The following is a 23,838-nucleotide window of genomic DNA, read 5'->3' as shown; positions in this document are numbered from 1 at the left end:
ATGACACAAAGCTCTGGTACAGTAAGACAAAGTGACTTACCTTTTGACCAGAAGATGACGCCATTTCCCTCATTTCAAGCGAGATCACAATTCTTTTAGTCTCGACTGTGATGGACCTGCATTAATTCCTTTCACTGCCACTTTTTCAAAGCAATGTTGCCAGCTTTTTACACCATTTCCACTGCCATTTCGAGATACAGAAAGCCATAGAACAGTCAATAACCTGGCATTGTTCATTTTCAATTTTATTTATTTAAAAAGTGTTTTATTCCATTTTTTTAAAAGCTGATGCGGATACAGGTGTCAAGAACTAAGAAATTGTGTACACCTCGAAGAGACTGGCCACGGACTGCATGCGGTAAAAGATTCCGAAAGGGAGTCCGATGTTGACGATTGCCGTCCACAGGGTGAACTTGTAAAACTTGAGCTCCACAGTGTGGTCGAACTGAGGTCGAGCGCCAAAGACAGACATGATCCACAGCTGCAAAATACAAAAAAAGCGCTTGAGGGGGGAAAAAAAAGGTCCATTTTGGAAGTAACAATAAGGTGATCCATTGACACTTTAATGGTATCCAAAATATTGTAATCAAATTGGCTAAACTGACTGTTACCTGATGTTTCAAATGCCAAACATTTTCAGAAACCTTAACCCTAATTAGGGATGTCAAAACATTAATTTCAATCCATATATTGCAGTCAGACAACACAGACATTTTTGGTACTGAAAGAGTTGGGATCAGGGGAACATTTCATATTCATTAGCTACATCCCTGCATGAAAGTATTGAAGCATTAGTGGGAGCTCGTATGGAAAAAAAAAAAAAAAAGTCCTATCTATAGTTGATGCTGTATTAAAACCCCACAGTAAAATAGGAATTCATTAAATGAAGTACTGGGTGAACTTACAATGATGTTGGCCAGCATCAAAAAGGCGCAAACTTCCTTCAGCACTCTCCTCTTCCAGTTTGGCCGCACGGTAGCCATCAGCCTGCAGCTCGACTTCCGACGCTCGGCAACGTCGCTCAGCTGGGCGCGGGCGTTGGTGTGCAGGGCGTCCTCCTGCATAACTTGGAAAGGCTCACGGTGGAGGCCCTCGATGATGAAATAGTTCTGCAGGCACAGCTGCAGAACCATGAGGACGGCCCACGCCAAGCTGAGTGAATCCAGAAGTTCCCGAGCACCCGTGGCCACCGCCGCCACAGCGGAGAAGTAGCTGATGATGAACTGGCCCAAGGAGGCGCCCACCAGCAGCCGCGCATCCAGGCTGCGGGCGGGGTTCTTGTCGGACACGTGCTCGCGGCTGTCCAGTCGGTACACGACGCAGCCGGCCACGGCGGAGGCGCACATGAGGCTCACGATCACGATGTTCATGACGAAATGGATGAGCAATGCGTTGTGGCGCATGGCTTCATCCTCGAGCGTGCGCTCCACCTTGTACACGACGAATGTCACCAGGCCCACCACCACCAGCAGAAAACCCAGAACGGAGCCCATCAGCGCCTCCTTGGGACGGAACTTGGCCCTGCGATGGCCATGGTCGTCCACTGGCCGGCCCGCGTTCTTCCACATGACGTAAGCCATGGCCGAGGCAAAGAGGCTGTACTCGATGTTGAAGGGGTACAGGTAGTAGAAGGCTTCCTTGAAAGTGCTGCATGCTGAGTGACTGCAGCTGCACCTGGTCAATTGACCGTAACTGTCTAGCAAGGAGACAAGAACAGGTCCAACAAATGTCCTCTAACTTACATGGGCGCGCACGACACATTGGACAAGACCACAAGCCAGTTAAGCAGACCGCTAATTGTTGCCGAACGCAATCCTTAATATTACACAAAGAACCTGTGTACAACATCAGCAAGTCTAGAGGAATGAGATTGAATATGTGCTGCTGTTTTGGTTAACAACAAGGGTGTCTTACCATCAGTATATGAACGATAGTGAGATACTGTATTAGTTTGAGAATTTAAAGTGAAACCTTTACCAACTGCTTAATTATGAACAGTGTACCAAGATGATATAGTTTACAAAAAAAAAATAAAAACTACCAGTACACCTTACCTGTATAAACAATTTAAAAATAATATAATTATGGGGAAAATGTCCCTCGTTTTCATCTATCAAACACTTGGTTTTGCATGTCATTTTTAGATAGTGGACTTATTTAGCCATTCAGCAATAAAACAGTAATATTTTGTCTATAATTTAATGACAATTATTTTTCATGTGCAATTAAACTTCAGAGATCACATGTACTCAAGGATCACAGCTCAACTTGTGAATGTCACATGACCAATAGGAGGGCTGTGGTCGTTATGAGCCTTGAGCACAGATCACCACTCTCAATCAAAATCAAGTGGCAAAATGTCACAACTATTAGTATGTGAAAAATAGTTATCAAATTAGTTATCAAATTAGTTATCAAAATAGTTATCAAATTAGACATTACTTTGATTTTACATTACTGCTTTATTTTTCCCCATTTTCCTCAAAGATGCCGGAAGTAAAATGCATTTTTACTGCCATCTTTTTGAGCGAAGGTTACTTTTTGAACTAATAGACAACCTAATAATTCCATACCTCTGTACATCTTGGACGAGAAGCTGACGTTGAGATAAGGAGCGTCCGTCTGGTGAATGGACTCCTCTGTGACGCTGGCCATCCACACCACCAAGTTGGTGGAAAGCATCAACATGAGGCCGCACCTGGTGAGGGGAAACAGGACAAATGCGGAGTCTATCATCATGGCCACAGATTAGGTCAGAAGGGAATTTTGCAATAGTGTTATTACCGCGTCACATTTGTGTGAAGTTGCGCGCAGTCCTTCGCGTGGATCCACAGGAAGTAAGTCTGAAGAAGGAAAACGATCTATCAAATCAGTCTGATATATTAAGACATAAAAATGAGGCCAAACCATGATTATATAGAAAGATTAACTGATCCAGCCCCAAAGAAATTGTTTTACATTTAATCCCAGGTATGTGTGTGTGTATGTATAACATGAGAAACTAACATTACAAAAGTTTTTTTTTTTCTTTCCAAACTCTTAACCACACTTGGGGTAATATATATATATATATATATATATATATATATATATATATATAATTGAAATTACAAATACTGTATGTATTCCTCCTAAAACTGTTCTGTTGCCTTTTTCCTTCCTCATTACGATGAACCTATTCATCAAATGTAACAGGCCAGATAAGAGTAATAATGCAGACCATCCAGGTACATTTTTTCTAGCCATTTTGAGGAAGAAGGAAAAAAAAGAACTCCATGACTCAGCAGACATGACATCATGCTAACTGTTCTTGCTTAGGTGTCACATTCCAGACCAACCCAGCAATAGACAAATTCCACCAAGTAGGAACTTATTCTGGGGTTTACGTTCCCAAAATACCTGCAGTAACCAAAATCTGCGAAGAGCTTAAATCTTTTTGTTGGGCTGTGATTGGCTGTTACCCAAGCTTTCAGCACAGGAGATGTCAGTTTCTGTCTACAGCAAGCAGTAAAATGTTTTTTTTTGGTTTTGTTTTTTTAAAGTACTACTTGTGCGTGGAAAGAAAATTATAAATACTGACAAAATTACTTTTTACTGGGTTAGAGAAATGGATAAATAAGTACACTATCCCTTTACTCAAAAGCAGCATTTTACAAAAAGGGGAAGAAAAAAAAGGAAACCTGGGTGACTAAGAAGACTGCTTGCACGGCAGGGAAGGCCACTTTGACGGCAGAGTCACAGTGAAGGTAGCCTATGTAGTGGGCCATCTTGAAGATATCCATGAGCAGACTGAGCAGGCCAAACAGTACAAGTCCAGCTTTAAAAAAAAAAAAAAAAAAAAAAAAAAAAAAAATCACAATTAAACAAATGATTTATAACCAATCATACTAAGAAAAAATGTATGGAGCATCGAAAAATGACCACCTCGTAGCCACACAGGCCCCGCGTGGCTATCCTGAAGAATGAGATCTTTGTTCTTGCGATAGGTGACTGTAGTGTAGAAGAGCATCCAGAGCATGGTGAGCGCAAGGAGGACGATGAGGAAGATCTGGCGGTGCACGGCCGTGATGGCCACGCTGTTGAAAGCGCTGCTGCTAACCAGCGTGCAGCCCAGGATGAGAACGTTGATGCACAATATGCCCGACAGGAGCCAGCCGCCGCCGTGGTGGGCGCGTTCGGCAACCGCATCCACGTGGTGCACGAACTCCTGGGCGGCCTCCAGATCATCCAGGTGCTGGATGTTCTCCATCTGGGCAGCAGTTTCAGTGTTGGATGGCTGGGCATCGGTTTCGCAGTTTGGACTCTTTCTGCATCTATGTTTGCATTAGAAACAAGCAAAATTACAGACAAATGGATTTGGTTTTAAGAGGGTAGCTTTCTGTTATATGGCTTTAAATTCTTGGCTTATTCCCACAAAAATTGAAAAATAAATTCTGAAAAAAAAATTATAATTATGGAAATTAACAGAAAATGTCCACCCCTTACATGTGACCCTAGAAACAAAAGGGTCAGGCTCTCCTATCATGGGCTCCCATTGGTGGCCTCAAGCTTTGCCACAAGGGGCTGATAGGCCCTGTCAATACAAAATTGAACTGAAACTTGGGCCACTATGTGTTCACAATTGGGGATGTGATAAGAAAACTATAAAATGAACTTAATCATTCAAAAGTAAAAAGCTCAGATAGTGCACTAAAATAAAGGGCCTTAATTTCTGCAATCTTAATAATTTCATGTTACTAGCAAAACCTTCGAGACATTATTGCTTGGTAGTGTGCTGTGAGGTTTTTTTGTTATAAAATTATTTGCCCTCTCCATCCTGTGTAAAGGCTTTATTCAAAATTTGCCTTTTCAAAAGCTCAGCGGGACTCAGTGGAGCTTAATAGTTTAATTAACAACACATACACAACGATTAACATTTTGGCGTTGCCTCACCTCGTGAACAATAAGTTGCAAGTCCTTAGCATCTTTTCTGCTGCCGTTCTCATGACTCCTTGCCTTCATGCGAATCAAAATAAAATGTTTAAAAAAAAACGTTTGCGACAGTTGTTTAACCGGTCACACTTTTGCCTGTAAAATATATATAAAATTGAGTAACTTGTCAAGCTTTAAAGAGCATTCCAAGCTACATGGCATAAAGAACAGCTAAAACGGACGCATCAGTACGCGGTGATACATACGACCACCAGCTGATATTGGTTATCCACTAATTACGTGTCGTCACTTCCGTTTTAAAACGCCGGAAAACCTGCTATATTTTCTAATTAGGGTAAAAATATAAATTCCTTCTACATACCATCCAATTACTAAAACATATCAAATAAGACAAAATGTTCTCTTTTTTCAACAATTTGTTTAATCAACAAACAGATGTCCTCGGTTTCCGGTTTACGGACAGCACGTGTAAAAGCACACTACAGGTTGTTTATAAAGTAACGAATAAGAAAATAATGATCAATTCTGAGTTTATATTTTCTTTATTTTACCAAGACAACTTGTACAAAATTTGCGTGTTTATTTTCATGCAATATGTAAGACGGCATACTTGTTTTGGCTTTTATTTTTACTCACGGTGGCAGAGCTTCCTACCTGCGTTACCATATCACCAAACCCAAATACACCTGCCGCCACTTTGAAAAATTTAACATGCAATCAACTGCGTGCAACAGCTCATCAAAAGTTGTTACTCTGAGCTAATCCTTGTATCTAACCAAACGCATTGCAGCTCTGCTTACCTTTGAGCTTTAATATGACAGCAGGGACATCACACTTGAGTGAGATGTGAATGTTTCAGTGTCATAATGTTTTGGACATCTTGAAAGTAACTCTGGATATTAACCCGACATTGCCGATCAAACCATGGGCGGAAAAAACATAATATGTTAAGGAAGTTACATCACAGTGGGGCGGTATTGCAAAGTGACTTGCTCACAAAAAAGTCCTTAAACAGGCTGATAACAAGATTGATTAGAAGCCAATACAAAAGTAATTTTTTCCATTGTATGCTTGTTTTAATAATGTCAGGAAGCATCACTTTGTATTCACCAGACAAACCACATTCTCCTTCTTTGAGAGCCACGCAATGAGATACAACGGCTCAATGAAATCTGCGTTATATTTGTGCAGCAGGCTCATGGACTCACTCACGTGGTAAAACGACACATGGCCAGCACGGAAGTCAACGTAAACGCCTACTCTCGTCACATCCTGCGCCTCCAATGGCGTTTCAACGCCGGCATGCCAAGCGGAGATGCCTCGGCTATTCCGTCCGACGCACCACGAGAAGTCATTGGTGGTGATGCAACTGGCACTTTCTTGGCCTTTGCGCTCAATGCTCTTGTAGGTGACGCCCACATGGGCCCCCTCGCCGGTCAGCTCTGCCTCGGTGTAATGGCGGCCCTCGTAGATGCTCTGACATGTCATCGCTTGGCGCCAATGCTCAAAGCGATCGGGGTGGTCCTCGTAGCTGTGCTGCCAGGGACTGGTGTTGGTTACCTTCGTGTTGTCCGCTGTTAGGCGCAGGAAGTTGTGCACAGTGTCTGGGTCAAATGTCAAATTCTTAGCATCTAAAGGGAATAAATTGATATAGAAGTAAAATGATTAATAAAATGATATACAGGCATCAAATTAAACCCAAAATGCACCACAGAGGCGTCACACATTTGAAATTTTGAAATATTATTAAAAAAAAAAAAAAACATGGTTTAGAATTCACTCCAGTAGCTTAGTACTAACTTTAACACATAGTGGGAAACGTATATTTAAGTTTCCAATAAACTGATATTTGAACATAAATGGTGCAGCAACACAATTAAACATTCGATATAACCTTCAGGAGCTGAGATGAGCTAAGACGTCTAAACTGTGCAGAGATCCATGTAAAGCATATCTGTCTCAAACATCTTTCAATTGACCAAAACCAGCAGCAGCAAAAAACATTCATTTGATGCAATTGTGTAATTAACTGTTGAATTTGTTGGTATGTTTGTATGGTCTTAAGAGAGCTCAAAATTACTTTACAAAATGGTGTGTCCTGTTTTTTGAGGCGGCTGGAACGAATTATTGGCATTTCCGTTCATTTCATTGGGGAGATATATTCATACATACAGTCTGATATTGATTAAAAATCCTCGAGACCCAGCCTATTCATTTGTGTCCAATGTCTTGACCATTTTATTGTCATGTCTTAAACTGAACACACCGGGCCATAGTAGGATAGATTTAATGAGTCAAAATGTCCCCTACAGTGGACACAAAGGAATAAGGTGGGTCTAAGGAGGATATATTTTATATTATGTGAGATATTTTTACATTTTAAAAAGTCTTCTGAGGTCTTCGGATCAGGCAACAAAACGTGCGGCGTCTGGGATGGGCCACCTGGTTGATGGAAAAAAACAAATCTGATCAGGTAATCTACAGAGAGGATTTGAAAAAAAACATTCACACTTCCCCTTTGAATCATACCTTGTGAAATGCAACTGAGTTTCTCATGGTAGGAGGTGAGAATCAGGTCACAGAGCTCTTGCGTGACACCGGCAACGACCTGGACGTATGCGTTCACATGGTCCATACGGGTCAGGCTAACATTGGGCAAGCAAACATCTGCCGCTCCCTTCTTCCATTGCAAGTATTCCTACCACAAAACAAAGGATGTTGTGATCATAATACCGCTTTTCTTCAAGATATTTCCTCTGTGAGCCTTTGTATTGTAAAACGCTCAAATCTGACTACACTGTCAACCTTTGTGATTGCATAAGAAACCCTAATCCCCCCCAATTACATAAACCGTCTGGCGCTGACCTGCAAGAAGGAGACGTCACACTGGCTTCGCGCCACTTTGTTCATCCGTGTCAAAGTCTTGCTCAGCTCCTCCTTCCTTTGCTTCAGGTGAGCCTCCACGCCCTCCACCTGGCGCAGAACCCGTTTTCGCTCCGCCTCCAGTCTGTCTGCCGCCTGCTTCCTGGCCGCCGCCACCGCCTCCTGCAGCTTGGAGAAGTGCTGATCCATCTGAGTAGACACCTCCTTCACCACAGACTGGAGACCCAGCCATGGATAGGGTTTAGCGCAGGGGTTGGGCCAAATGCACCACACATTGCTCTCAACTAGCAATACACTATTTGTAAACTCTTTCCATCGTGAATTCAGGAGTAAATGTTACCGCCATGCTGTCGTTGTTAATCCGCAGCTTCTCCATTGCTTTTTCTGTGGCCACGATGCTTCGATTGATCTCCTCGTGCTTTTTCTGCAGCTCAACCTAGAGCAACGTACAGATATTTGATAACTACAGCATAATATCTAAGATACTGATAACTAGTGTGCTAACTAATTTTTTGTCATTTTGAAGTAAACTGCCAGAAGGGCCCTTGGTCAAGTTTTTCCACATATGGGAGGCACTTCATCAGTACTTTATTTCCATCTTCGGTGCCAGTTACGTTGAATGTCTGGATTTAGATAAGAGTTGCACAAAATTTTATGTAAAAAATGAACTTAGCCCATATTGGTTCTCATCTAGAAAAAACAAAAAACAAAATGGGGCTAGCAAGGTGTTGCCGTTTAAAAGAGTTAGCGCTCTTTAAAAAACAAAGAAAATGACAAAGTTAGTAGCCCACACTTGTTCTAGGCTAAGAAAACTACAACTTGGAGAAATACAAAATGGAGATACCACATTCTAGTGCTCTTCAAAAAAAAAAAAAAATACAACAGTCAACCCGCTCCAATTTTCAGTTTAGAAAAAGAAAGAACAAAATAGTAAGCTGATTAAAAAGGAAATTATACAAAATGGGACTAGCTTGTTCTAGTGTTGTTTAGAATAATACTTGCTTGTTTTCATTGTCAGTTGATAAAAAGAATGAATAAAAAGAATTAGCACACTCTAGTTCTCTGCTTAATAGAAAATCAAATACAAAGTGAAGTTAGCCCACAGTAGTCCTCAAAAAGACAAAATGGAGTTAGCCCACCCTTATGGTGACGTTAAACAAAGGAAATTAGTTACTCCACAATAGTGCTGCTAAAGTTAGCTGGAGTTAGCCCACTCTAGTTATCGGTTAAAAAAAAAAAAAGTACATAATTGAGTGGTCCGACTTTAGTCCTCAGTTTAAAAAAAAAAAATAATGGACTAAGCCCACTCTGGTTCTCAGTTTAAATAAGACAATACGTAGTTGGCCCACTTTGGTTGTCAGTTTAAAAAAAGGACAACATGGACTTAGCCCACACTACTGCTGAGCAACCCAGCTTGCAAATATAAATGCAAATGCGTTGAGACCTCAATTTGAGCCCTGGCCTCTTCCAAAGACGTGGTCTCGTGACCTTGGTGACCCTGACTCCAGCAGTCAGAGCACAGGCAGCAGCCGTCTGTCAGGCAGAAGCGCTCCAGCGGAAGACGGTGGAAGTCACATGTGCCCAAATCCACGTGGTGCAGAGGTTCCACCAGACGGTGGCTCCTGAACTTGGCGTTTTCCAAGTGAGGTCTGAGATGATCGTCGCAGAACGAGACCAGACATGTCAGGCAGGATTTGACTGCCTTCCCCGGCTCGCCAATACACGTATCACAGGGAACCACGGACTCATCCAGGCTGTTACTACGGCTTGTCGCCATGTTTCTTCATCCAAGTCTACTTTTTTGGAACTTCCAAACGTCCCTCCTGAATGAAAGGAAATACTTGCAAACCACGCCCAAGGTATTATTGTCTCATTCTTCGTTACGCCCTTGTTTGAGTCTTTGCTTCACCTCGCTAATCTTAAGACAGACAGAAGAGATAAAGGAAGGAAATGAGCAGTGGATGCCAATCCACGTCTGGAGAATAAACTTCCTGTTGGTCAATTTACTTCAAAAGTCAAAGTATGTGAGTCTGGGTGTGTGTGTGTGTTTTAAATAGGTCAGAGCTTTTGAGCAGCATTATTTGCAGGAGGGAGTGTTTCCTTTAGAAAGCATGCAGGCTACGGTGACGCCTGTGAAAATGTTTTTAGGTTTAACAGCATTCTCACTGCACTATCAGAAAAAAGGGGTAGAGTAGCTGTGCGTATTATGTAAGGTAAATCACTGAAACCCAAAATACACAGTCAACCCTCCAAAAACGAATTCCTGTAATTTTGTGGTAAACAGAAAACATTTCAGATTTTATTAGCAGTTTTTGTACGTGGTGTACAGTCATCACAATAAAAATGGAGCAAAGAGCAAAATTTAATCTTATCTGATATGTATATTTTCATGTTTTAATTTTACAGTAAAAAATGAATGAATTGAATAGATTATGGCGAGGCGGTTCTGACCAAATTCAAGGAAGGAACAGAAAAAATCAATTTCTCCATTACCAATGATCATAGGTTACAGCATAGAGACTAAAATCAGACATTAGGGAACAAAAAAAGGACCTTTTTCATTCAAAAGCAGAAGGTTGGTACCATGGGGACTGAAAAAAAAAATACTCACCTATGAATCTGGATCACCATCAAATTTCAACTGGTTCTTCCTTTGTAAGATGTATTGTCTAGTCTAAAAACATAGAACCAGAATATGAGTGCAATTGTCTTACATAACAAGCAGAAATAGATAATAAACCATTTTTTAACACCCCCATAAATAATGACATACTTACTCAGTAGATAAAAGTGCAAAAGCTGAGAAAGTTGTTTGGTGCATTTATTACACAATATAAACCAAATACTAACACATTAAGACTGCCTTTTTTGTGCAGAGAAGTACACAGAGACGATAAAAATGTTCCAAGATATTGTTATGATTGACGTTATCTACATTAATATTGACTCAACATGCACTACACAGAGTGTGTAAGTACAACAAATGATAACAGGCAAGTACTATAACGTTATCAAGTGGACGCGTTCACACACATTGGAGTACTGTAAATCATAACTGCAAATATGCATTCGTCCTGCCTTGGCAGAGACCATTGCTATGTGTAAACACAAGGTCAAATGAAATGTGATATTACATTCATAACATAGGAGGGGAGCATGCTAAAAATGCTCGTCGGGTGTGTTAATGTTTTGTGTAAAACGAGACAATGCACAGGCACAAGGGTCTCGGTCAACCCCACGGGGGCAAATGTGTCCCAAGACGCAACGAGTTTGTTCAAGCATGCAGCTTTGAATTTTTACATGGATCCTCTCCATGTTAGAGGTAGATGGTTCCATCATCTCCTGCGTTGATGCACCCACATCTGCTTGAATCATCTGCACAACACATTGGGAAAAAAAAGAGTTGGGAACTGTCAATGTCGTGAACCAAATTTACCTGTAAATAAAGTAACAATTTTCCATTTCAGAGTAATAAAAAGATTAAGGATTATGTGCCAATATAATCACTATTCTCTGTTACGCTATGTCATTATGCTATGTCATTATGCAAAACTGTTATGCTATACCATTTGGCCATATTATTATCCTATCTTGTTATGCTAAGTTGTTATGCTAAAATGCTACAATGCGCTATTATGCTATGTCATTACGCTACAAAATTATGTTAAGATGTTGACCTTAAATGTAATTGGTACGATGCGTTGTTATGGCACTTTATGCTGCATTGTTATGCTACGCTGTTATGCTATGTGACGCTGCCTTGTTATGCTATGTTTTTATGTTACATTATGCTATACTGTTATCTGTTGTTAAGGTACACTTATACTATATGTTGTTAGGCTTCATTGTTACGAAATTTTGTTAGGCCACATTGTTGCGCTACCTTGTCACGCTATGCTATTATGCTACGTTGTTACGCTGCATTGTTACTCTGCATTGTTACACTATGTTGTTACTCTACATTGTTATGCTACATTGTTACTCTGCATTGTTACACTATGTTGTTACACTACATTGTAATGCTATGTTGTTACTCTGCATTGTTACACTACCTTCTTATGTTACGCTGCTATGCTATGTTTTTATGCTACATTGATATGCTACAAAGTTATGCTAAGCTGTTGATCTGAAATTTTATAATAGGTTGTCACACTAAATTGTCATCTACACTGTTATAATATGTTACACTGCGTCGCTATTCTACATTGTTATGCTGTGGAGTTATACTATCTGATGCCACTTTGTTATGCTACAGCATTATACTATGTTACGCAACTGTAATGCTACATTATTCTATGATCTTATGATATCTTGTCATACTACATTGTTACAATACAATGCTGTTACACTGAATTGTTACACTATGTTACGCTATGTTGCTATGCTACGTTGTTATGGTACGTTCAGCTACAATGCTATGCTATAAAATGTTACGTTGTTATGCTACATTATTCTACGTCGTTATGCTGCTTTGTTAAGGTAAATTGTTATGCTAAGTTGTTACGCTATGTTGCTGCACTAAATTGTTATGCGCCGTCCCATTGGTAGATTTTTTAACCCCCTTTCTTCTATGTTCACTCATAATGTTTCACAATGTCTATTATCAACAAAGTAAAAAAATAAAGCTAAATTCATGATCGCAGGTCAACCTTTCATGTGGCACGTTTTCGATTTTTCCCATGTACTGTACTATTCCCCACATATACTGTATAGTTTTTCAGTTTGCAGCGCTATTCATAAGAACTTTGAAGTCTAGAAAAGGTCAGCGTGGAGAAGTGATGGCTTCTTCATGTATAATCACTTGCAGGGTCATGTGGTTTTGGAGTGATGTAATTGTAGTACACATACAAAAGAGGGGATCAGGTCAGAACTGGACATTTGAGCCACTCGACCTCAATCTGAGCAGATGCGGAGGTACAATGAGACAACCAGGCTTCAGAGGATTCAATTAAAATGTGTCTATTTTTTTCTGTGCTCGGGGCAGCGTGGAAAGTATTACTTAGTTTTGTGTTTTTCGGGCATTCTTGTGATGCTTATTATTTCCGCGATAGAAACAGTATATTTTTCTTTTCAAATTAAGAGTAAATTAATTGAAACATGAACCACCTTATTGCGACGAAAGTACTCACAGTTCCGTGTCCTCGATGGTCTCTGGGTCATCTATGGTCTCGAGGCGTCTCTGACAGGCATCTAAAATCTTTTTCCTGGGTCCTAAAGGAATGTGTATGCTCTTGAGATCATGGTCAGAGCAGAGCAGCAGTGCTTGGAGGTCGATCTTCTCCCTCCTAAAAATGGAGAAGAACTCGCTCATGCTCTGCGTGGCCAAGAAGACCTCCAGAGGGCTGGTGTGGGCCTCGTCGTCATCATCCAGGCCCAATTCTACCTCCTCCCAGGGAAGCTCCTCCATGTTCCTCTCCTGCAGGCTGCGAGCACTTCCAATGCTGTCCTCATCCAAGCTGCGGTGAGGTTGCAGTCGACTGCGGAGATGCACAGTATTTCCCGAGCCGTCGGTTCCGTCTGGATCGCCAAGGTCAAACATCCCCCCGCTCACATAGTTCCTCCTGAAGACCATGGTGCCCAGACCAGGCCGATTGAACAGAGAATCATGTCCCGAGTCCGTGCTGACCTCCGAGTGATCCGCGTTGGTGCCGTGGAGGTCCGGCTCGCTGATGGCACGTGAAATGGCGTCGTCGTTGTGCTCTCTGGGGAACATGTCGCGGATGTTGCGACGGCCGTAATCCTTCGGGTTGACGTAAGTGCCGGATTTGAGGAACATGACGTCGTTGCCCAGTTGGAGTCCGGAGAGAGAGCGCACGCTCTTCCTCCCGTCCTCGTAGATCTTAAAGGTCCCGTCTCCTTGTTTCTTTTTCTCCAGCTTCTTCTGGATCTTCGTCTTCCCTCGGTTTGTGGCATGAAGAGTAGCCTGGCAGCAACACAGCAGCGACTTGGTTGAGTTTCTTGCGCAATACTTTGCGGGGTCAAGGAAAATTTTACTTGAACTTTGGACACTTTTGTCTTTAATTCATTCAAATCTCGGGCATATTTTTACATTTTTTAAGAGTACAGACATTCAATCCCACGAATGTATATATCTTTTTCTTTCTGGTTCAAGTGGTTCAAGTACCAAAAGTTATCAATCACTTTAGTATTTGAGTACCTTAAGTAATCAAACACTTTACTATATATTACTAAAATGTAAATTTGAATTCCTAAATTAATCGTAATTAGTTTAGAACTTGAATATCTAAAGCAATCAAGTACCACCTGAAGTAATTGATTTTTTTATTACTGTACTTTAATGCTTTAAAAAAAAACTTTACTATTTGTTACCTAAAATAATTTTTGAACTCGGGTCCCTTTAACTGTGAGGTGGATGTATTAAGTATAACTATTACCTGTACCACCGAGCCGCCCCATTTTAGAACCACTTTAGGCCAAACACTTGATTGTCTTATAAGGGAAATGTGATTGCCTTGAACTTTTGCATGTGTAATGACAATAAAGAAATCTTGAGCAGGGACTCCCGTGAGTCAGTTTCTGCTCCTGCAACGTCAAACACATTAAAGGAAATGAGAAGACCCCTAACTGCTCAGCTATGATCACTCCCAAAACGGCGCAAACGCCACTTTCTAACTTTCGAACATAATAAATTACGCTAGTACTTGAGTAACTAATGAATCAATTACGCTAGTACTTGAGTAGCTAAATTAACTTATAACTATAGTACCCAATTTATCCACCCCTAATGCAAAAACAAAACTGACTTCCTCCCCAAAATGATCAGTGAAGATCACAGTCATATAAAACCCGCAACCTTGGTGAAAATATACGGTTAAGATAATGGATGGAGTTTTGAAGGTAAACAAATTTTGACCTGTGAATATGGCACGCTGACGGCGGCTGCGTTGAAGTTGTGCACCTTGTGGCTAACGGAGCCGCTGCTGTAGCTGGAAAAACTCATGACATCTGACACGGACGCCTCGGGCACTTCCTTGTGGTACTTCTTCTCCATGCGTTTATGGTGCTTCTTCTGCATCTTGGCGCACTCTTTGATACGCCGCTCGGCATCTCGAAACGCCCGCTCTTTCAGCTTGTTGACTAGTTTGGGATTCAGCCCCATCTGCTTGGAGGCGATGGAGTCCAGGTAGCGGACGCAATCCATGTGATTCTTGGTGGCGGCCATGTCCAGCGGCGTGTGGTAGTCATTATCCAGGCACCATATGTTGGCGCCGAATGACACCAGGAAGAAAAGGCAGTTGTGGTGACCGTTGGCAGCGGCGAGGTGGAGCGGCGTGTTGCCCCATATGTCACACTTGTCAGGGTTCCCTCTGTCAAAAGCAACAACGTTGTTAGCTCCAAGATTCAAGGTCGCGTGGTGTGCTTCACTTCAAAAGAGATGCGCTGTTGGCAATTCATTGGCTAAGAACGCAAAAACAAACCGATCGGAGCCACAGTGTAGCTACTGCAATGAGAGGAAAAGGGTAAAGGTTTCTAAAGTATCATAATTCACCATGAATCCGGCTAGGGTTGAAACTAAAGATAATTTTACTAATCGATTAATCGGCAGATCAGGCTTTTTAAAACATTTGATTTTCAAATTCTTTATTATAAAACAGGAAAATTTTTCAATTAACATAGCCAAATAATGTTTTTTAATATTTCATTAATCCGTCCATTAGTTTGTCGATTAATCGAGCCAAGTTTTGAATTCCACCCCTTGTTTAAACAACGGGGCACTTTCTCAAATTGGTGCTGCAAAAAAAAAAAAAAAGTAATAATTGGTTAATCCTTTGATTGTTTTGTCAATTCATTTATGAATTGAATTTTCAAAAAACATGCTTTGATTTCCATCCCTTTATTTAAAAACTGTTTTTTTTTTTCAAATTGAAAAAAAAAGAAACATTTTTGTATTATTACCCGGTCTAGAGATTATTTTGTAAATTCATTGTTTTTCAATAGTTGCCATCTGTTTATTTTAAACATGGCTTTTGTTTCTCAAAATTATGTCGATTTTTTTCAAACATTTTGTCATTTAATCAATGAAAACAGGACATTTGTTTCAAGGCAAAACTATTTTTTAATTTTTTTTAGTCCGTAACGTGGCCGAAAATCAGACAGTCTAACGTAATCCAAAAATAATCCAAAGTAAAACCAGCCACTTAAGAATGTCTTTTGATTCAACACAAATACAATCAAACTGATTCCATTCAAGACTAAATAATTCTGAGAACATTAAGTTAATTATTAGACAAATTCATGATTGTGGTCGATGAATCATTGCACCTCTACATCCAACCATTTTCGATGTCGATCATCATGATCCAGAGCTTGTAATTTTAATTTGTGAAGGCCCTGCACAAAGCAAGTTAATCGGACCTCAACTTTTTTTTTTTTTTTTTAACAAGGGGCCACCAGTTCCGGGTAAACCTCGCTGTCACCTCCGTGAGAGTCACACGGCGGCCGATCAGGCTGTAATTTGAGCTTCGGCTTGTCGCCGCTTCTGCTTCGTGTTACAGGCGAGGCTTTCAAAAGGTTTCTGCTGGCTCCCACTGCATAATTGTGCATGGCGGATGATGTCGCGCCACATTCCTCAAGTCTAATCGTGACTGGTATGACAATGGCAATCTTTTACGTCCGGCTTCACAAGTTGTACTGTTTGTTGTTAAATGTGAAAACATGACAGTATGTCAGTCATGTTAGTACACGTAGCACATAGTACTACTCTAAGATGCTCTACGGGTGCTAAGTGGGTAAGTTAATTGTGTGACGGGGACTTGAATGCATGCGCTACAAAAATGCCGTCAATGTCTTGGGCGTTGGCTTAATTTCCACGCCTTAGGTCCGCCTCCATTAGAATCATTAGTAAAGTGTTTTACACCTACAGAACCACCTCAATTAATGTTACAGTTAAGGAACCTGGGAACCTGTTTCAACTTTGGGAAAAAAGCACAAGGTATGGTCTTCAGGTGTTGATTAAGTCATTCAATCCCAAAGACGTAATTATACGTCCAATCTCAAGTATTTAGCCATCCATCTATTTTCTTTTGCCGCTTATCCTCACCAGGGTGCTGGTGCCTATCCCAGATGATTTTGAGCACTCTGAACTGGTTTCCAGCCAACTGCAGGGCACACAGGGACGAAAAACCATCCACGCAACCAATCACACCTAAGGACAATTTCTAGAATAATATTAAGGAGAATATCTAAACTCCACAAAGGAAGGCCCGAGCCAGGTGGATTTGAACTGTGAGTCGGACATGCTAACAGCTGTACCACTGAGCCGCTTATGTACTGTACTTATATTACAGCAGTGCTTCTCAAATAGTGGGGCGCCCCCCCCCCCCCCCCCCCCCCCCCCCCCTTGGGGGGTTGCGAGGCTGTGCCAGGGGGAGTGCGGATGACCCCAGGGAAAAGCTTTGTTTTAGTCATGTGAAGTGTATTTGCAGCAAAATAAAAATTGTCATCATTTTGTTTTTAGTTTCGGGCACTTTGATGCACTTGGTTGTTTTTTTCTGTTTTAGACTAAGCTGTAACCCATATAAACTCTGTAAAAATAAATATAAACTGTTGTTGAAAGTTGATTTATATTGCTTTTTTCTTTTGCTGATGTTTTCAGGGTACATGTTTAGGTATACAGTACTTAAACAATTTTTATAGATAATAATCTTAATTATAGTCGGGGGCAAAAGTTTTCTCTTTCTTATAATTGAGAAGTACTGTATTACAGTCATATTTTTTTCAAGTATTATGGAAAAAGGGTTTGAAAATAGCTGGAACATTCAATTTATTTATCACAAGGGTTATGTTCCCAAAAATACCTGCAGTAACCGAAATTTGAAGAGATGGAACATTTTTTGTCCTTTCGTTCAGAGTTTTTAGTTTGTTTATTTTGTTGAAAAACAAACAAAAACACACAGTCATTTTTTTCGTGGTCCGACTTGGAGGTAAACCTGCAATAAAGCCACGATCATAAATGAAAATCTACAAAAAAAGAGCTTGAATATTGGGTTGTTTTTTATGCCTTTGTTCCCTGTTTTAGTTCATTGCTTTTGTTGAAGAAAAACTTTATTTTTGACTGGTCTGAAAAATGCCAAAAAACGTCTTTAAAATGTTATGGTCCTGAATAAAACCCACAAAAGCAAGGCTGAATTTCTTTTTTTGTTTGTTTTGTTTTTGTTCCCTTTTGGTCATAAATGAAAATCCATGTAATAGAGTTTGATTTTATTGTAGTAAATCAAATTTTGACTGGCCTGGCTTGAAAGGGCTTAAAAAAATTGCAGGAAAATTAGCGAGGTAAACCTGCAATAGAAAAAGTTATGCTCATATATGAAAATGTGTGATTTGGTGAACACGCAACACCCGAGACATAAAATTGAGACGGAACTGTACATCTTTAAGAATACAGACCTCCAATCAGAATAAATAATTTATAGTAATATTTAAAAATATTGCAGTTCATGAGTGTCTGAAAATATAGTAACTGGCACAGAATGAATTAAATTTGGAACTGTGGTTGTTATATTATTTAAATGATGTGCTACAAAAGTCAACATGCTATAAATAAATGCCATGCTATTATCTCAGTTTAAATTTTATTTTAAATTATTTATGATGTTCCCAGATCAGATTATATAATGCGGGGAACATGATCGTGATATCTTTATGCGTGGTAATTTATGTCCCGCCATGCAAAATGCTGAACACGAGAGTGGGTTGTTTGTTGGATTACCCCTCTGGTGTCTTTTATTATATTATGGGATGTTTGCTTTCTTTGACAACTGTTTTTTTTTTTTTTTATGAGAATGGCATCTTCATGTTTAGGATTATCATTCAATGTTATTTATGGTTCATGTTATATCAGGCTTGTATCATCATAGGAATACTTGTTTGCACTGATTTTGTGGGAAATGCTGGATTTGGTTTTGTTCAGCACATGATTTGCCGAACACACAATAGTGCATTAATATCACTTGTAATATTTTCTTCAAATCTAATTTCTTGTATTGGATATCATCATATGTAGTTTGGGTATACCTTATCTGTCATTTTAATATGTGACAGCATCACAAGAAATGAATCATTTCGACATGTGCCACCATCGTTAATTAAGAGGTTTCATAATGGACTCATTTTTTTCTGACTCGCATGCGAAACAACAATTAACAATGAGCCTGTTGTGTGCTCCATCATGTTGGAGGTGCCTCACGCTATGGCTTGTTTTTGCGATGCCTGTAAAGCTCAGGATTTTTCTGCTTTTTCAAGCGTCTCAGGTCTGGATAAATAAGCACTGGAAGGGATTCAGGAGGAAAGATGAATCTGACAATTTTGATAGGGGTGTTATTGATTTTACTCAGAAATCCTGTCAAATAAATGCATCATTGGCTTTCACACAAAACCCACCTGAGGCACAATATTGCATGCATAGTGCATATATTGTCAAATTGACCAGTTGATCACTCGGGTAGTATTGGTAGATCTAACGAAATAAAAAAATCCTCATGTAAAAACAATAGGGCTAAAAGGTACCGGAAAGGGCTTATTTTTAATAGGTTATAGGTTTTAATAGGTTATATATATAGGTTATATCCAAACATACAGAGAGATACAGCATAAATTGAGGGAAATGCATGATAAAACCGCGTTTTCAATATGTCCAAAATTGACAACATTTTCAATTTTGAACGGCAGTAAATGAGCAAGACATGGGCTAAATGTGACACCCCCAGGGCGTACCTTTTGACCTCTCGTTTGCAAGCATTAAGAAGGTATGACAGCAAGACATAGTGAAAGTCGTCATGATTTGACAATCCACAAAATATTTTAGTCTTCTAGTGGGTTTTTTGTATGCTTTTTCTTTGATATTGCACATCAAAAACATCAAAAAGCCTGACTTGTGTCAAGGTCGGGAGTCAAGATAGGCAGTTGGTGCAAGGAGCTAATTAAAAAAGTTGTATATATATATATATATATATATATATATATATATATATATATATATATATATATATATATATATATATATATATATATATTTTTTTTTTTTTTTTTTTTATTAAAAAACTTCCATATACAATCTATCAGCGTGAATATTTAATACTACGGCCAGCGGCAATATACGGGTGCGGCATATAGTCCGGAAAATACGGTACTTAGTTTATTGGTTACAACTTACCAGCCATTTTTAGTCCCTCTTTTAGCCAAACACTTGAAAAATAAAATTGAACAAAATAAATAAATACCAGGGATGGAATGCATAGACTTGAATGCTTGAGTGAGTTAATTATGAGGGAGCTTCAGATACGAGCCAAGGCAGCTAGCTGCGGCTCATTTGTTGAATCTTTATGTAAAAGACCACCACAAATGCCATTATGTTGTTTTATCTTCTAAACAGACAATCCAGCGCTTATTTTATCAAGTGCGATCTTTTGTGATAACAGCAGCATTATAAAAGTCACCACAATGGCCGCCGGCTCTTGTTAAAGTGTCAGCTCAATGGCACACATAACAGTGCAAGCATTTAGGAAGGCCTCATAATTCATGCTCTTTTACGGGCCCCAACGTGGATGTTCCGGCGAGTGCGCAGTAAAATATTGAAGAGGGAACGCATGGCTGAAGAGCATTTAATGAAACGCGATAACTCGCACATGACCTTGAAGACTGTGGCAGTGTCGTGACATTTCAGAGTCGTCGTTAAACCACCCTGCCGGGCGTTAAAAATGACTAACTATCTTCTGTCTTCATGTATTGCTCACAACTGGGGATAAGCTATAACTATATAGTGGAGGTGAGCACATTTTTGTGCTGAAGGACAGCAATTGATGTACAGGTATTTAAAAAAAGAAAAAAAGGTGGGACACATTCCTTCAAACTAAACAATTTCATTGTACGGTCAATTATCCAATTCCAAACAATTCGAACAAAGGCCCGCATTTTCAAAAGAGTCAGTGAACAAGAAGATCTACGTCGTTGTTGTTTACAATGGCTCTTTTTCAGCCCGCAGCAAAGTTCCCAGTCATTTTGCTGGCACCGCATCTGAGACCTTCCCATCCTCATCCTTCTCCTGGTTATGTTAATGGGATACAGGACATATGAACCTTCAAAGTCCTACTAAGGGGCCCACATTTTTTGTGTAGCGAACATTATGATAATTCAAATACAAGTCATGGCATGCACGTTATATATATATATATATATATATATATATATATATATATATATATATATATATATATATATATATGTGCCAGTGACTCTCCTGTAATTTTAGTTACCAAGTTAGCAGAGATCAGCTGCCAGAGAAAGGATTTATGGATGGATAGGATCAGTAATGCATGGATGGATGGATGAATGGATGGATGGATGGATACAGATGGACATTCCAGTGGTTAATTATAGCAATTATATCAAGACATTGATCCAGATGAACACAAGTGACATATTTTACAATCTTTTCCCATAAGAATCAGGATTGTTGTTTACCATGATTCTGAATTGGTTTAAAATCAATACTATAAAAAAAGATGTTTCATCTTATTTTACACTATAAAAGCTAAGAAATTCATAGCTAGATACAACGAATGGCAGTTGTGTTCCACATGTTGTTTGGGGTTTTGAGTTTTTCCTTGCCATTCTCGAAGCTTTATTCAGGGGATGCCATTGTAAATTTGTGACATAATCTGTGATTATTTTTTTTCACTTGAGATCCAGTGGTGATTAAGGACTATATAAATAAATTTGACTTTAAAAATGACACATAGTCTCCTTTTGTTATTTTCGTTTTGCAAAAAAGACAGAGGTAGTATGATGATTTTGGCACATCTACAGATTGGAGCAGAAATCATTGTTAATTGAATCAAATTACCTGTAAATCATTTTGAACTGAAAGTCGTTCCTAATCGATTGTGAATCAAGTTGCAGACCCCAAAATCGGATGAAGTCGTGAGACAATCAGAGAATCCCATGTAGTACTCATGTTTTATGTCTTCACGAAAGATGGAGTAGTCTACTTCTTTCTTCCCCTGTTTGTTATGGTTAACGCATGACGGCTAATTGTAATATTTGGTTTAACTTCAATACAGCTAAAAACAAGTAAAACAGTATCAGAAACAGCTACAGAACGCCGAGGCCTAATGTAACATATTGTTAAAGTTATGCCTGTTTGGGTGTAGGCAGGAAAGTGCCTGTGCGCTTTTTTTTTTTTTTTTTTTGGTACCCACCCCCTCGCCACGATGAGCCGCAGAGCCTCCAGGTTCCCGTGGTAGGCCGCCCATAACGTCGGCGTCATGCCATCCTCGTCGGGCGCGTTGAGGTCCTTGCGGGTGGCCTCCTTCAGCAGGTCCAGGTAGCCGTCCCGGGCCGCCTTGTGGTACCGGTCATTCATGGCGACCCGTTAGTCCGTCCTCGCTCGTTCGGCTTCATCGACTCCTCCAGTACCATCAGTACCAGCACCTCCGCTGTAGTCCTCGTCGTTGTCCTCATAGCGGAAGCGGGGTTGCAGAGGTGCCGCCCCAGCGCACCGGAGCGTCGGTCGGTCGGTGTCCAGACTGCCGCGTCCCGAGGGCTTGTGCGCGTCGCTGGTATCCAGGGAGGCGACGACGCGCTCGCTTGACCCTCAGGCCGCCTGAACAGTGCTCCCCCGTGGCCGAATTGCTCCTAAACACCAAACGTAACGAACTCAAGGGGATCTCACCTGCATTGCATGCACTCATTAAAGATCAAATAAGCAAATAGAGGGTCATTTCAGAATTGGAGGACGTTGATGTCTCACCCATCCAGTTTTAAAAAATCCACAATAAAAATACTTAAAAAATCCACATAAAAATACTTAAACATTAGGTTCCTGAGTAATTTTAGTTGTCCTGAGATCAAATCATTAAAAAAAGAGAAAAGAATGCTTGAAAAAAGTTTTTAATATACTAAATAAGTCTAGCACCATTGTTCTATAAGCAGGACAAATTAAGACTTTGATAGTTGATTACCTATTATTACCTATTATTGATCAATGAATATGGAGCAAATCAGAAGTTTACTTTTCGAGAATTTTGAAGCCAAAATGTCATCCAATTCTGGAATCACTCTCCACAAATATTACCTTTGTGACCTCTACTAGCACCATCAGCACCACCACCGATATTATGATGACTATCTCCTATTTTTCAATCAGTTTTTCTACCATTTAAGTCAAATCAGTAAAAAAAACAAAAAAAAACAAAAAAACAAAACAAAACAAAAAAAAAAATATATATATATATATATATATATATATATATATATATATATATATATATATATATATATATATATATATATATATATAAAAGAAACAAATGTTTTTAAAAAAACAACAAAAGCAAAATAAATTGATAAATAAATACATCTCTACTTGATGGATTTCAATCAGTGTAGCTATTTTGAGGAGCATACCTACTGCAATAAGTGAGGCAATTCTGTGTAGCAACAACAACAGTAGTACAAATCAACTTTCGAGGATTGCTACAACGAAAAACACAAGTATTACTAGTACAGCAACAACACAATTACTAAAGTTACTAGTACAACAAAACACCAACAACAACAACTACATAGTAGTCATAATACTAATGATTACAAGGCTATATATGGATTTTTATCAAACAATAATAATATAACATTATTAACAATGACTATTATCATCGTTATTGTCTAATGCGCCATTGGTCTTTTTTGTCTGCGTTAGATTGGATTTGACTGGTTGCCTTTGTTTTTTGAATTGCTTGGCAAGTCAATTCAAAGTGTCACAGGTCATATGCTTTTTTACTTCGATTTCGGCAAATCATGAGTTGTTGGCAAGATTTTCTCTGACTTGTTGACCAAAAGGTGGAATAGCTGGGCCTCTCTGAACAGGAACACTTTTAATATTTCTCTTCCCTTAAACTCAAAAGCCTCACTTAACTGAAAGCAAATCTCTCCATTTTTAATATAGTTCCGTATTGCGACAGACTTACAGGGAAGAAAAACATTCGACGTGAGCTTGGCATTCTCGCC

General features: G+C 39.7%; 3 protein-coding genes across 8 annotated transcripts; all 3 read right to left on the bottom strand.

Moving 5' to 3' along the window:
- Positions 1-40: 40 nt before the first annotated feature.
- LOC148410433 (proton channel OTOP2-like) lies at positions 41-5,167 on the bottom strand. 2 transcript variants are annotated; one of them, XM_088437295.1, is made up of 8 exons: positions 4,933-5,167; positions 3,925-4,313; positions 3,681-3,817; positions 2,785-2,843; positions 2,574-2,698; positions 906-1,696; positions 329-481; positions 41-181 (listed from the first exon to the last, which is right to left on the bottom strand). In XM_088437295.1, the coding sequence occupies exons 1-8, from the start codon at positions 4,983-4,985 to the stop codon at positions 146-148; spliced, it is 1,743 nt and encodes a 580-aa protein (XP_088293421.1). In that variant the 5' UTR covers positions 4,986-5,167; the 3' UTR covers positions 41-145. The 2 variants fall into 2 exon arrangements, with proteins under 2 accessions (XP_088293421.1, XP_088293422.1); XM_088437296.1 differs by lacking the exon at positions 41-181 and having other exon boundaries at positions 238-481.
- Positions 5,168-5,723: 556 nt separating this feature from the next.
- On the bottom strand, positions 5,724-10,646 carry LOC148410432 (E3 ubiquitin-protein ligase TRIM16-like). 2 transcript variants are annotated; one of them, XM_088437616.1, is made up of 7 exons: positions 10,593-10,646; positions 10,427-10,489; positions 9,260-9,733; positions 8,156-8,251; positions 7,798-8,031; positions 7,309-7,630; positions 5,724-6,563 (listed from the first exon to the last, which is right to left on the bottom strand). In XM_088437616.1, exons 3-7 carry the CDS (start codon positions 9,590-9,592, stop codon positions 6,028-6,030), a joined length of 1,521 nt encoding a protein of 506 aa, XP_088293742.1. In that variant the 5' UTR covers positions 9,593-9,733; positions 10,427-10,489; positions 10,593-10,646; the 3' UTR covers positions 5,724-6,027. The 2 variants fall into 2 exon arrangements, with proteins under 2 accessions (XP_088293742.1, XP_088293743.1); XM_088437617.1 differs by lacking the exons at positions 10,427-10,489; positions 10,593-10,646 and having other exon boundaries at positions 7,309-7,374; positions 7,462-7,630; positions 9,260-10,139.
- ush1ga (Usher syndrome 1Ga (autosomal recessive)) lies at positions 10,601-22,383 on the bottom strand. 4 transcript variants are annotated; one of them, XM_088437618.1, is made up of 4 exons: positions 22,032-22,383; positions 14,690-15,143; positions 12,945-13,738; positions 10,601-11,190 (listed from the first exon to the last, which is right to left on the bottom strand). In XM_088437618.1, exons 1-4 carry the CDS (start codon positions 22,193-22,195, stop codon positions 11,187-11,189), a joined length of 1,416 nt encoding a protein of 471 aa, XP_088293744.1. In that variant the 5' UTR covers positions 22,196-22,383; the 3' UTR covers positions 10,601-11,186. The 4 variants fall into 4 exon arrangements, with proteins under 4 accessions (XP_088293744.1, XP_088293746.1, XP_088293747.1 ...); XM_088437620.1 differs by having other exon boundaries at positions 14,735-15,143; XM_088437621.1 differs by lacking the exon at positions 22,032-22,383 and adding an exon at positions 21,677-21,860.
- Positions 22,384-23,838: the final 1,455 nt, after the last annotated feature.

This window comes from Hippichthys cyanospilos, chromosome 16, assembly GCF_059441005.1.
Source record: "Hippichthys cyanospilos isolate Australia breed blue-spotted pipefish chromosome 16, RoL_Hcya_1.0, whole genome shotgun sequence".
Taxonomy (NCBI): Eukaryota; Metazoa; Chordata; class Actinopteri; order Syngnathiformes; family Syngnathidae; genus Hippichthys; species Hippichthys cyanospilos.
This window is presented reverse-complemented; position numbering and strand designations above follow the sequence as displayed.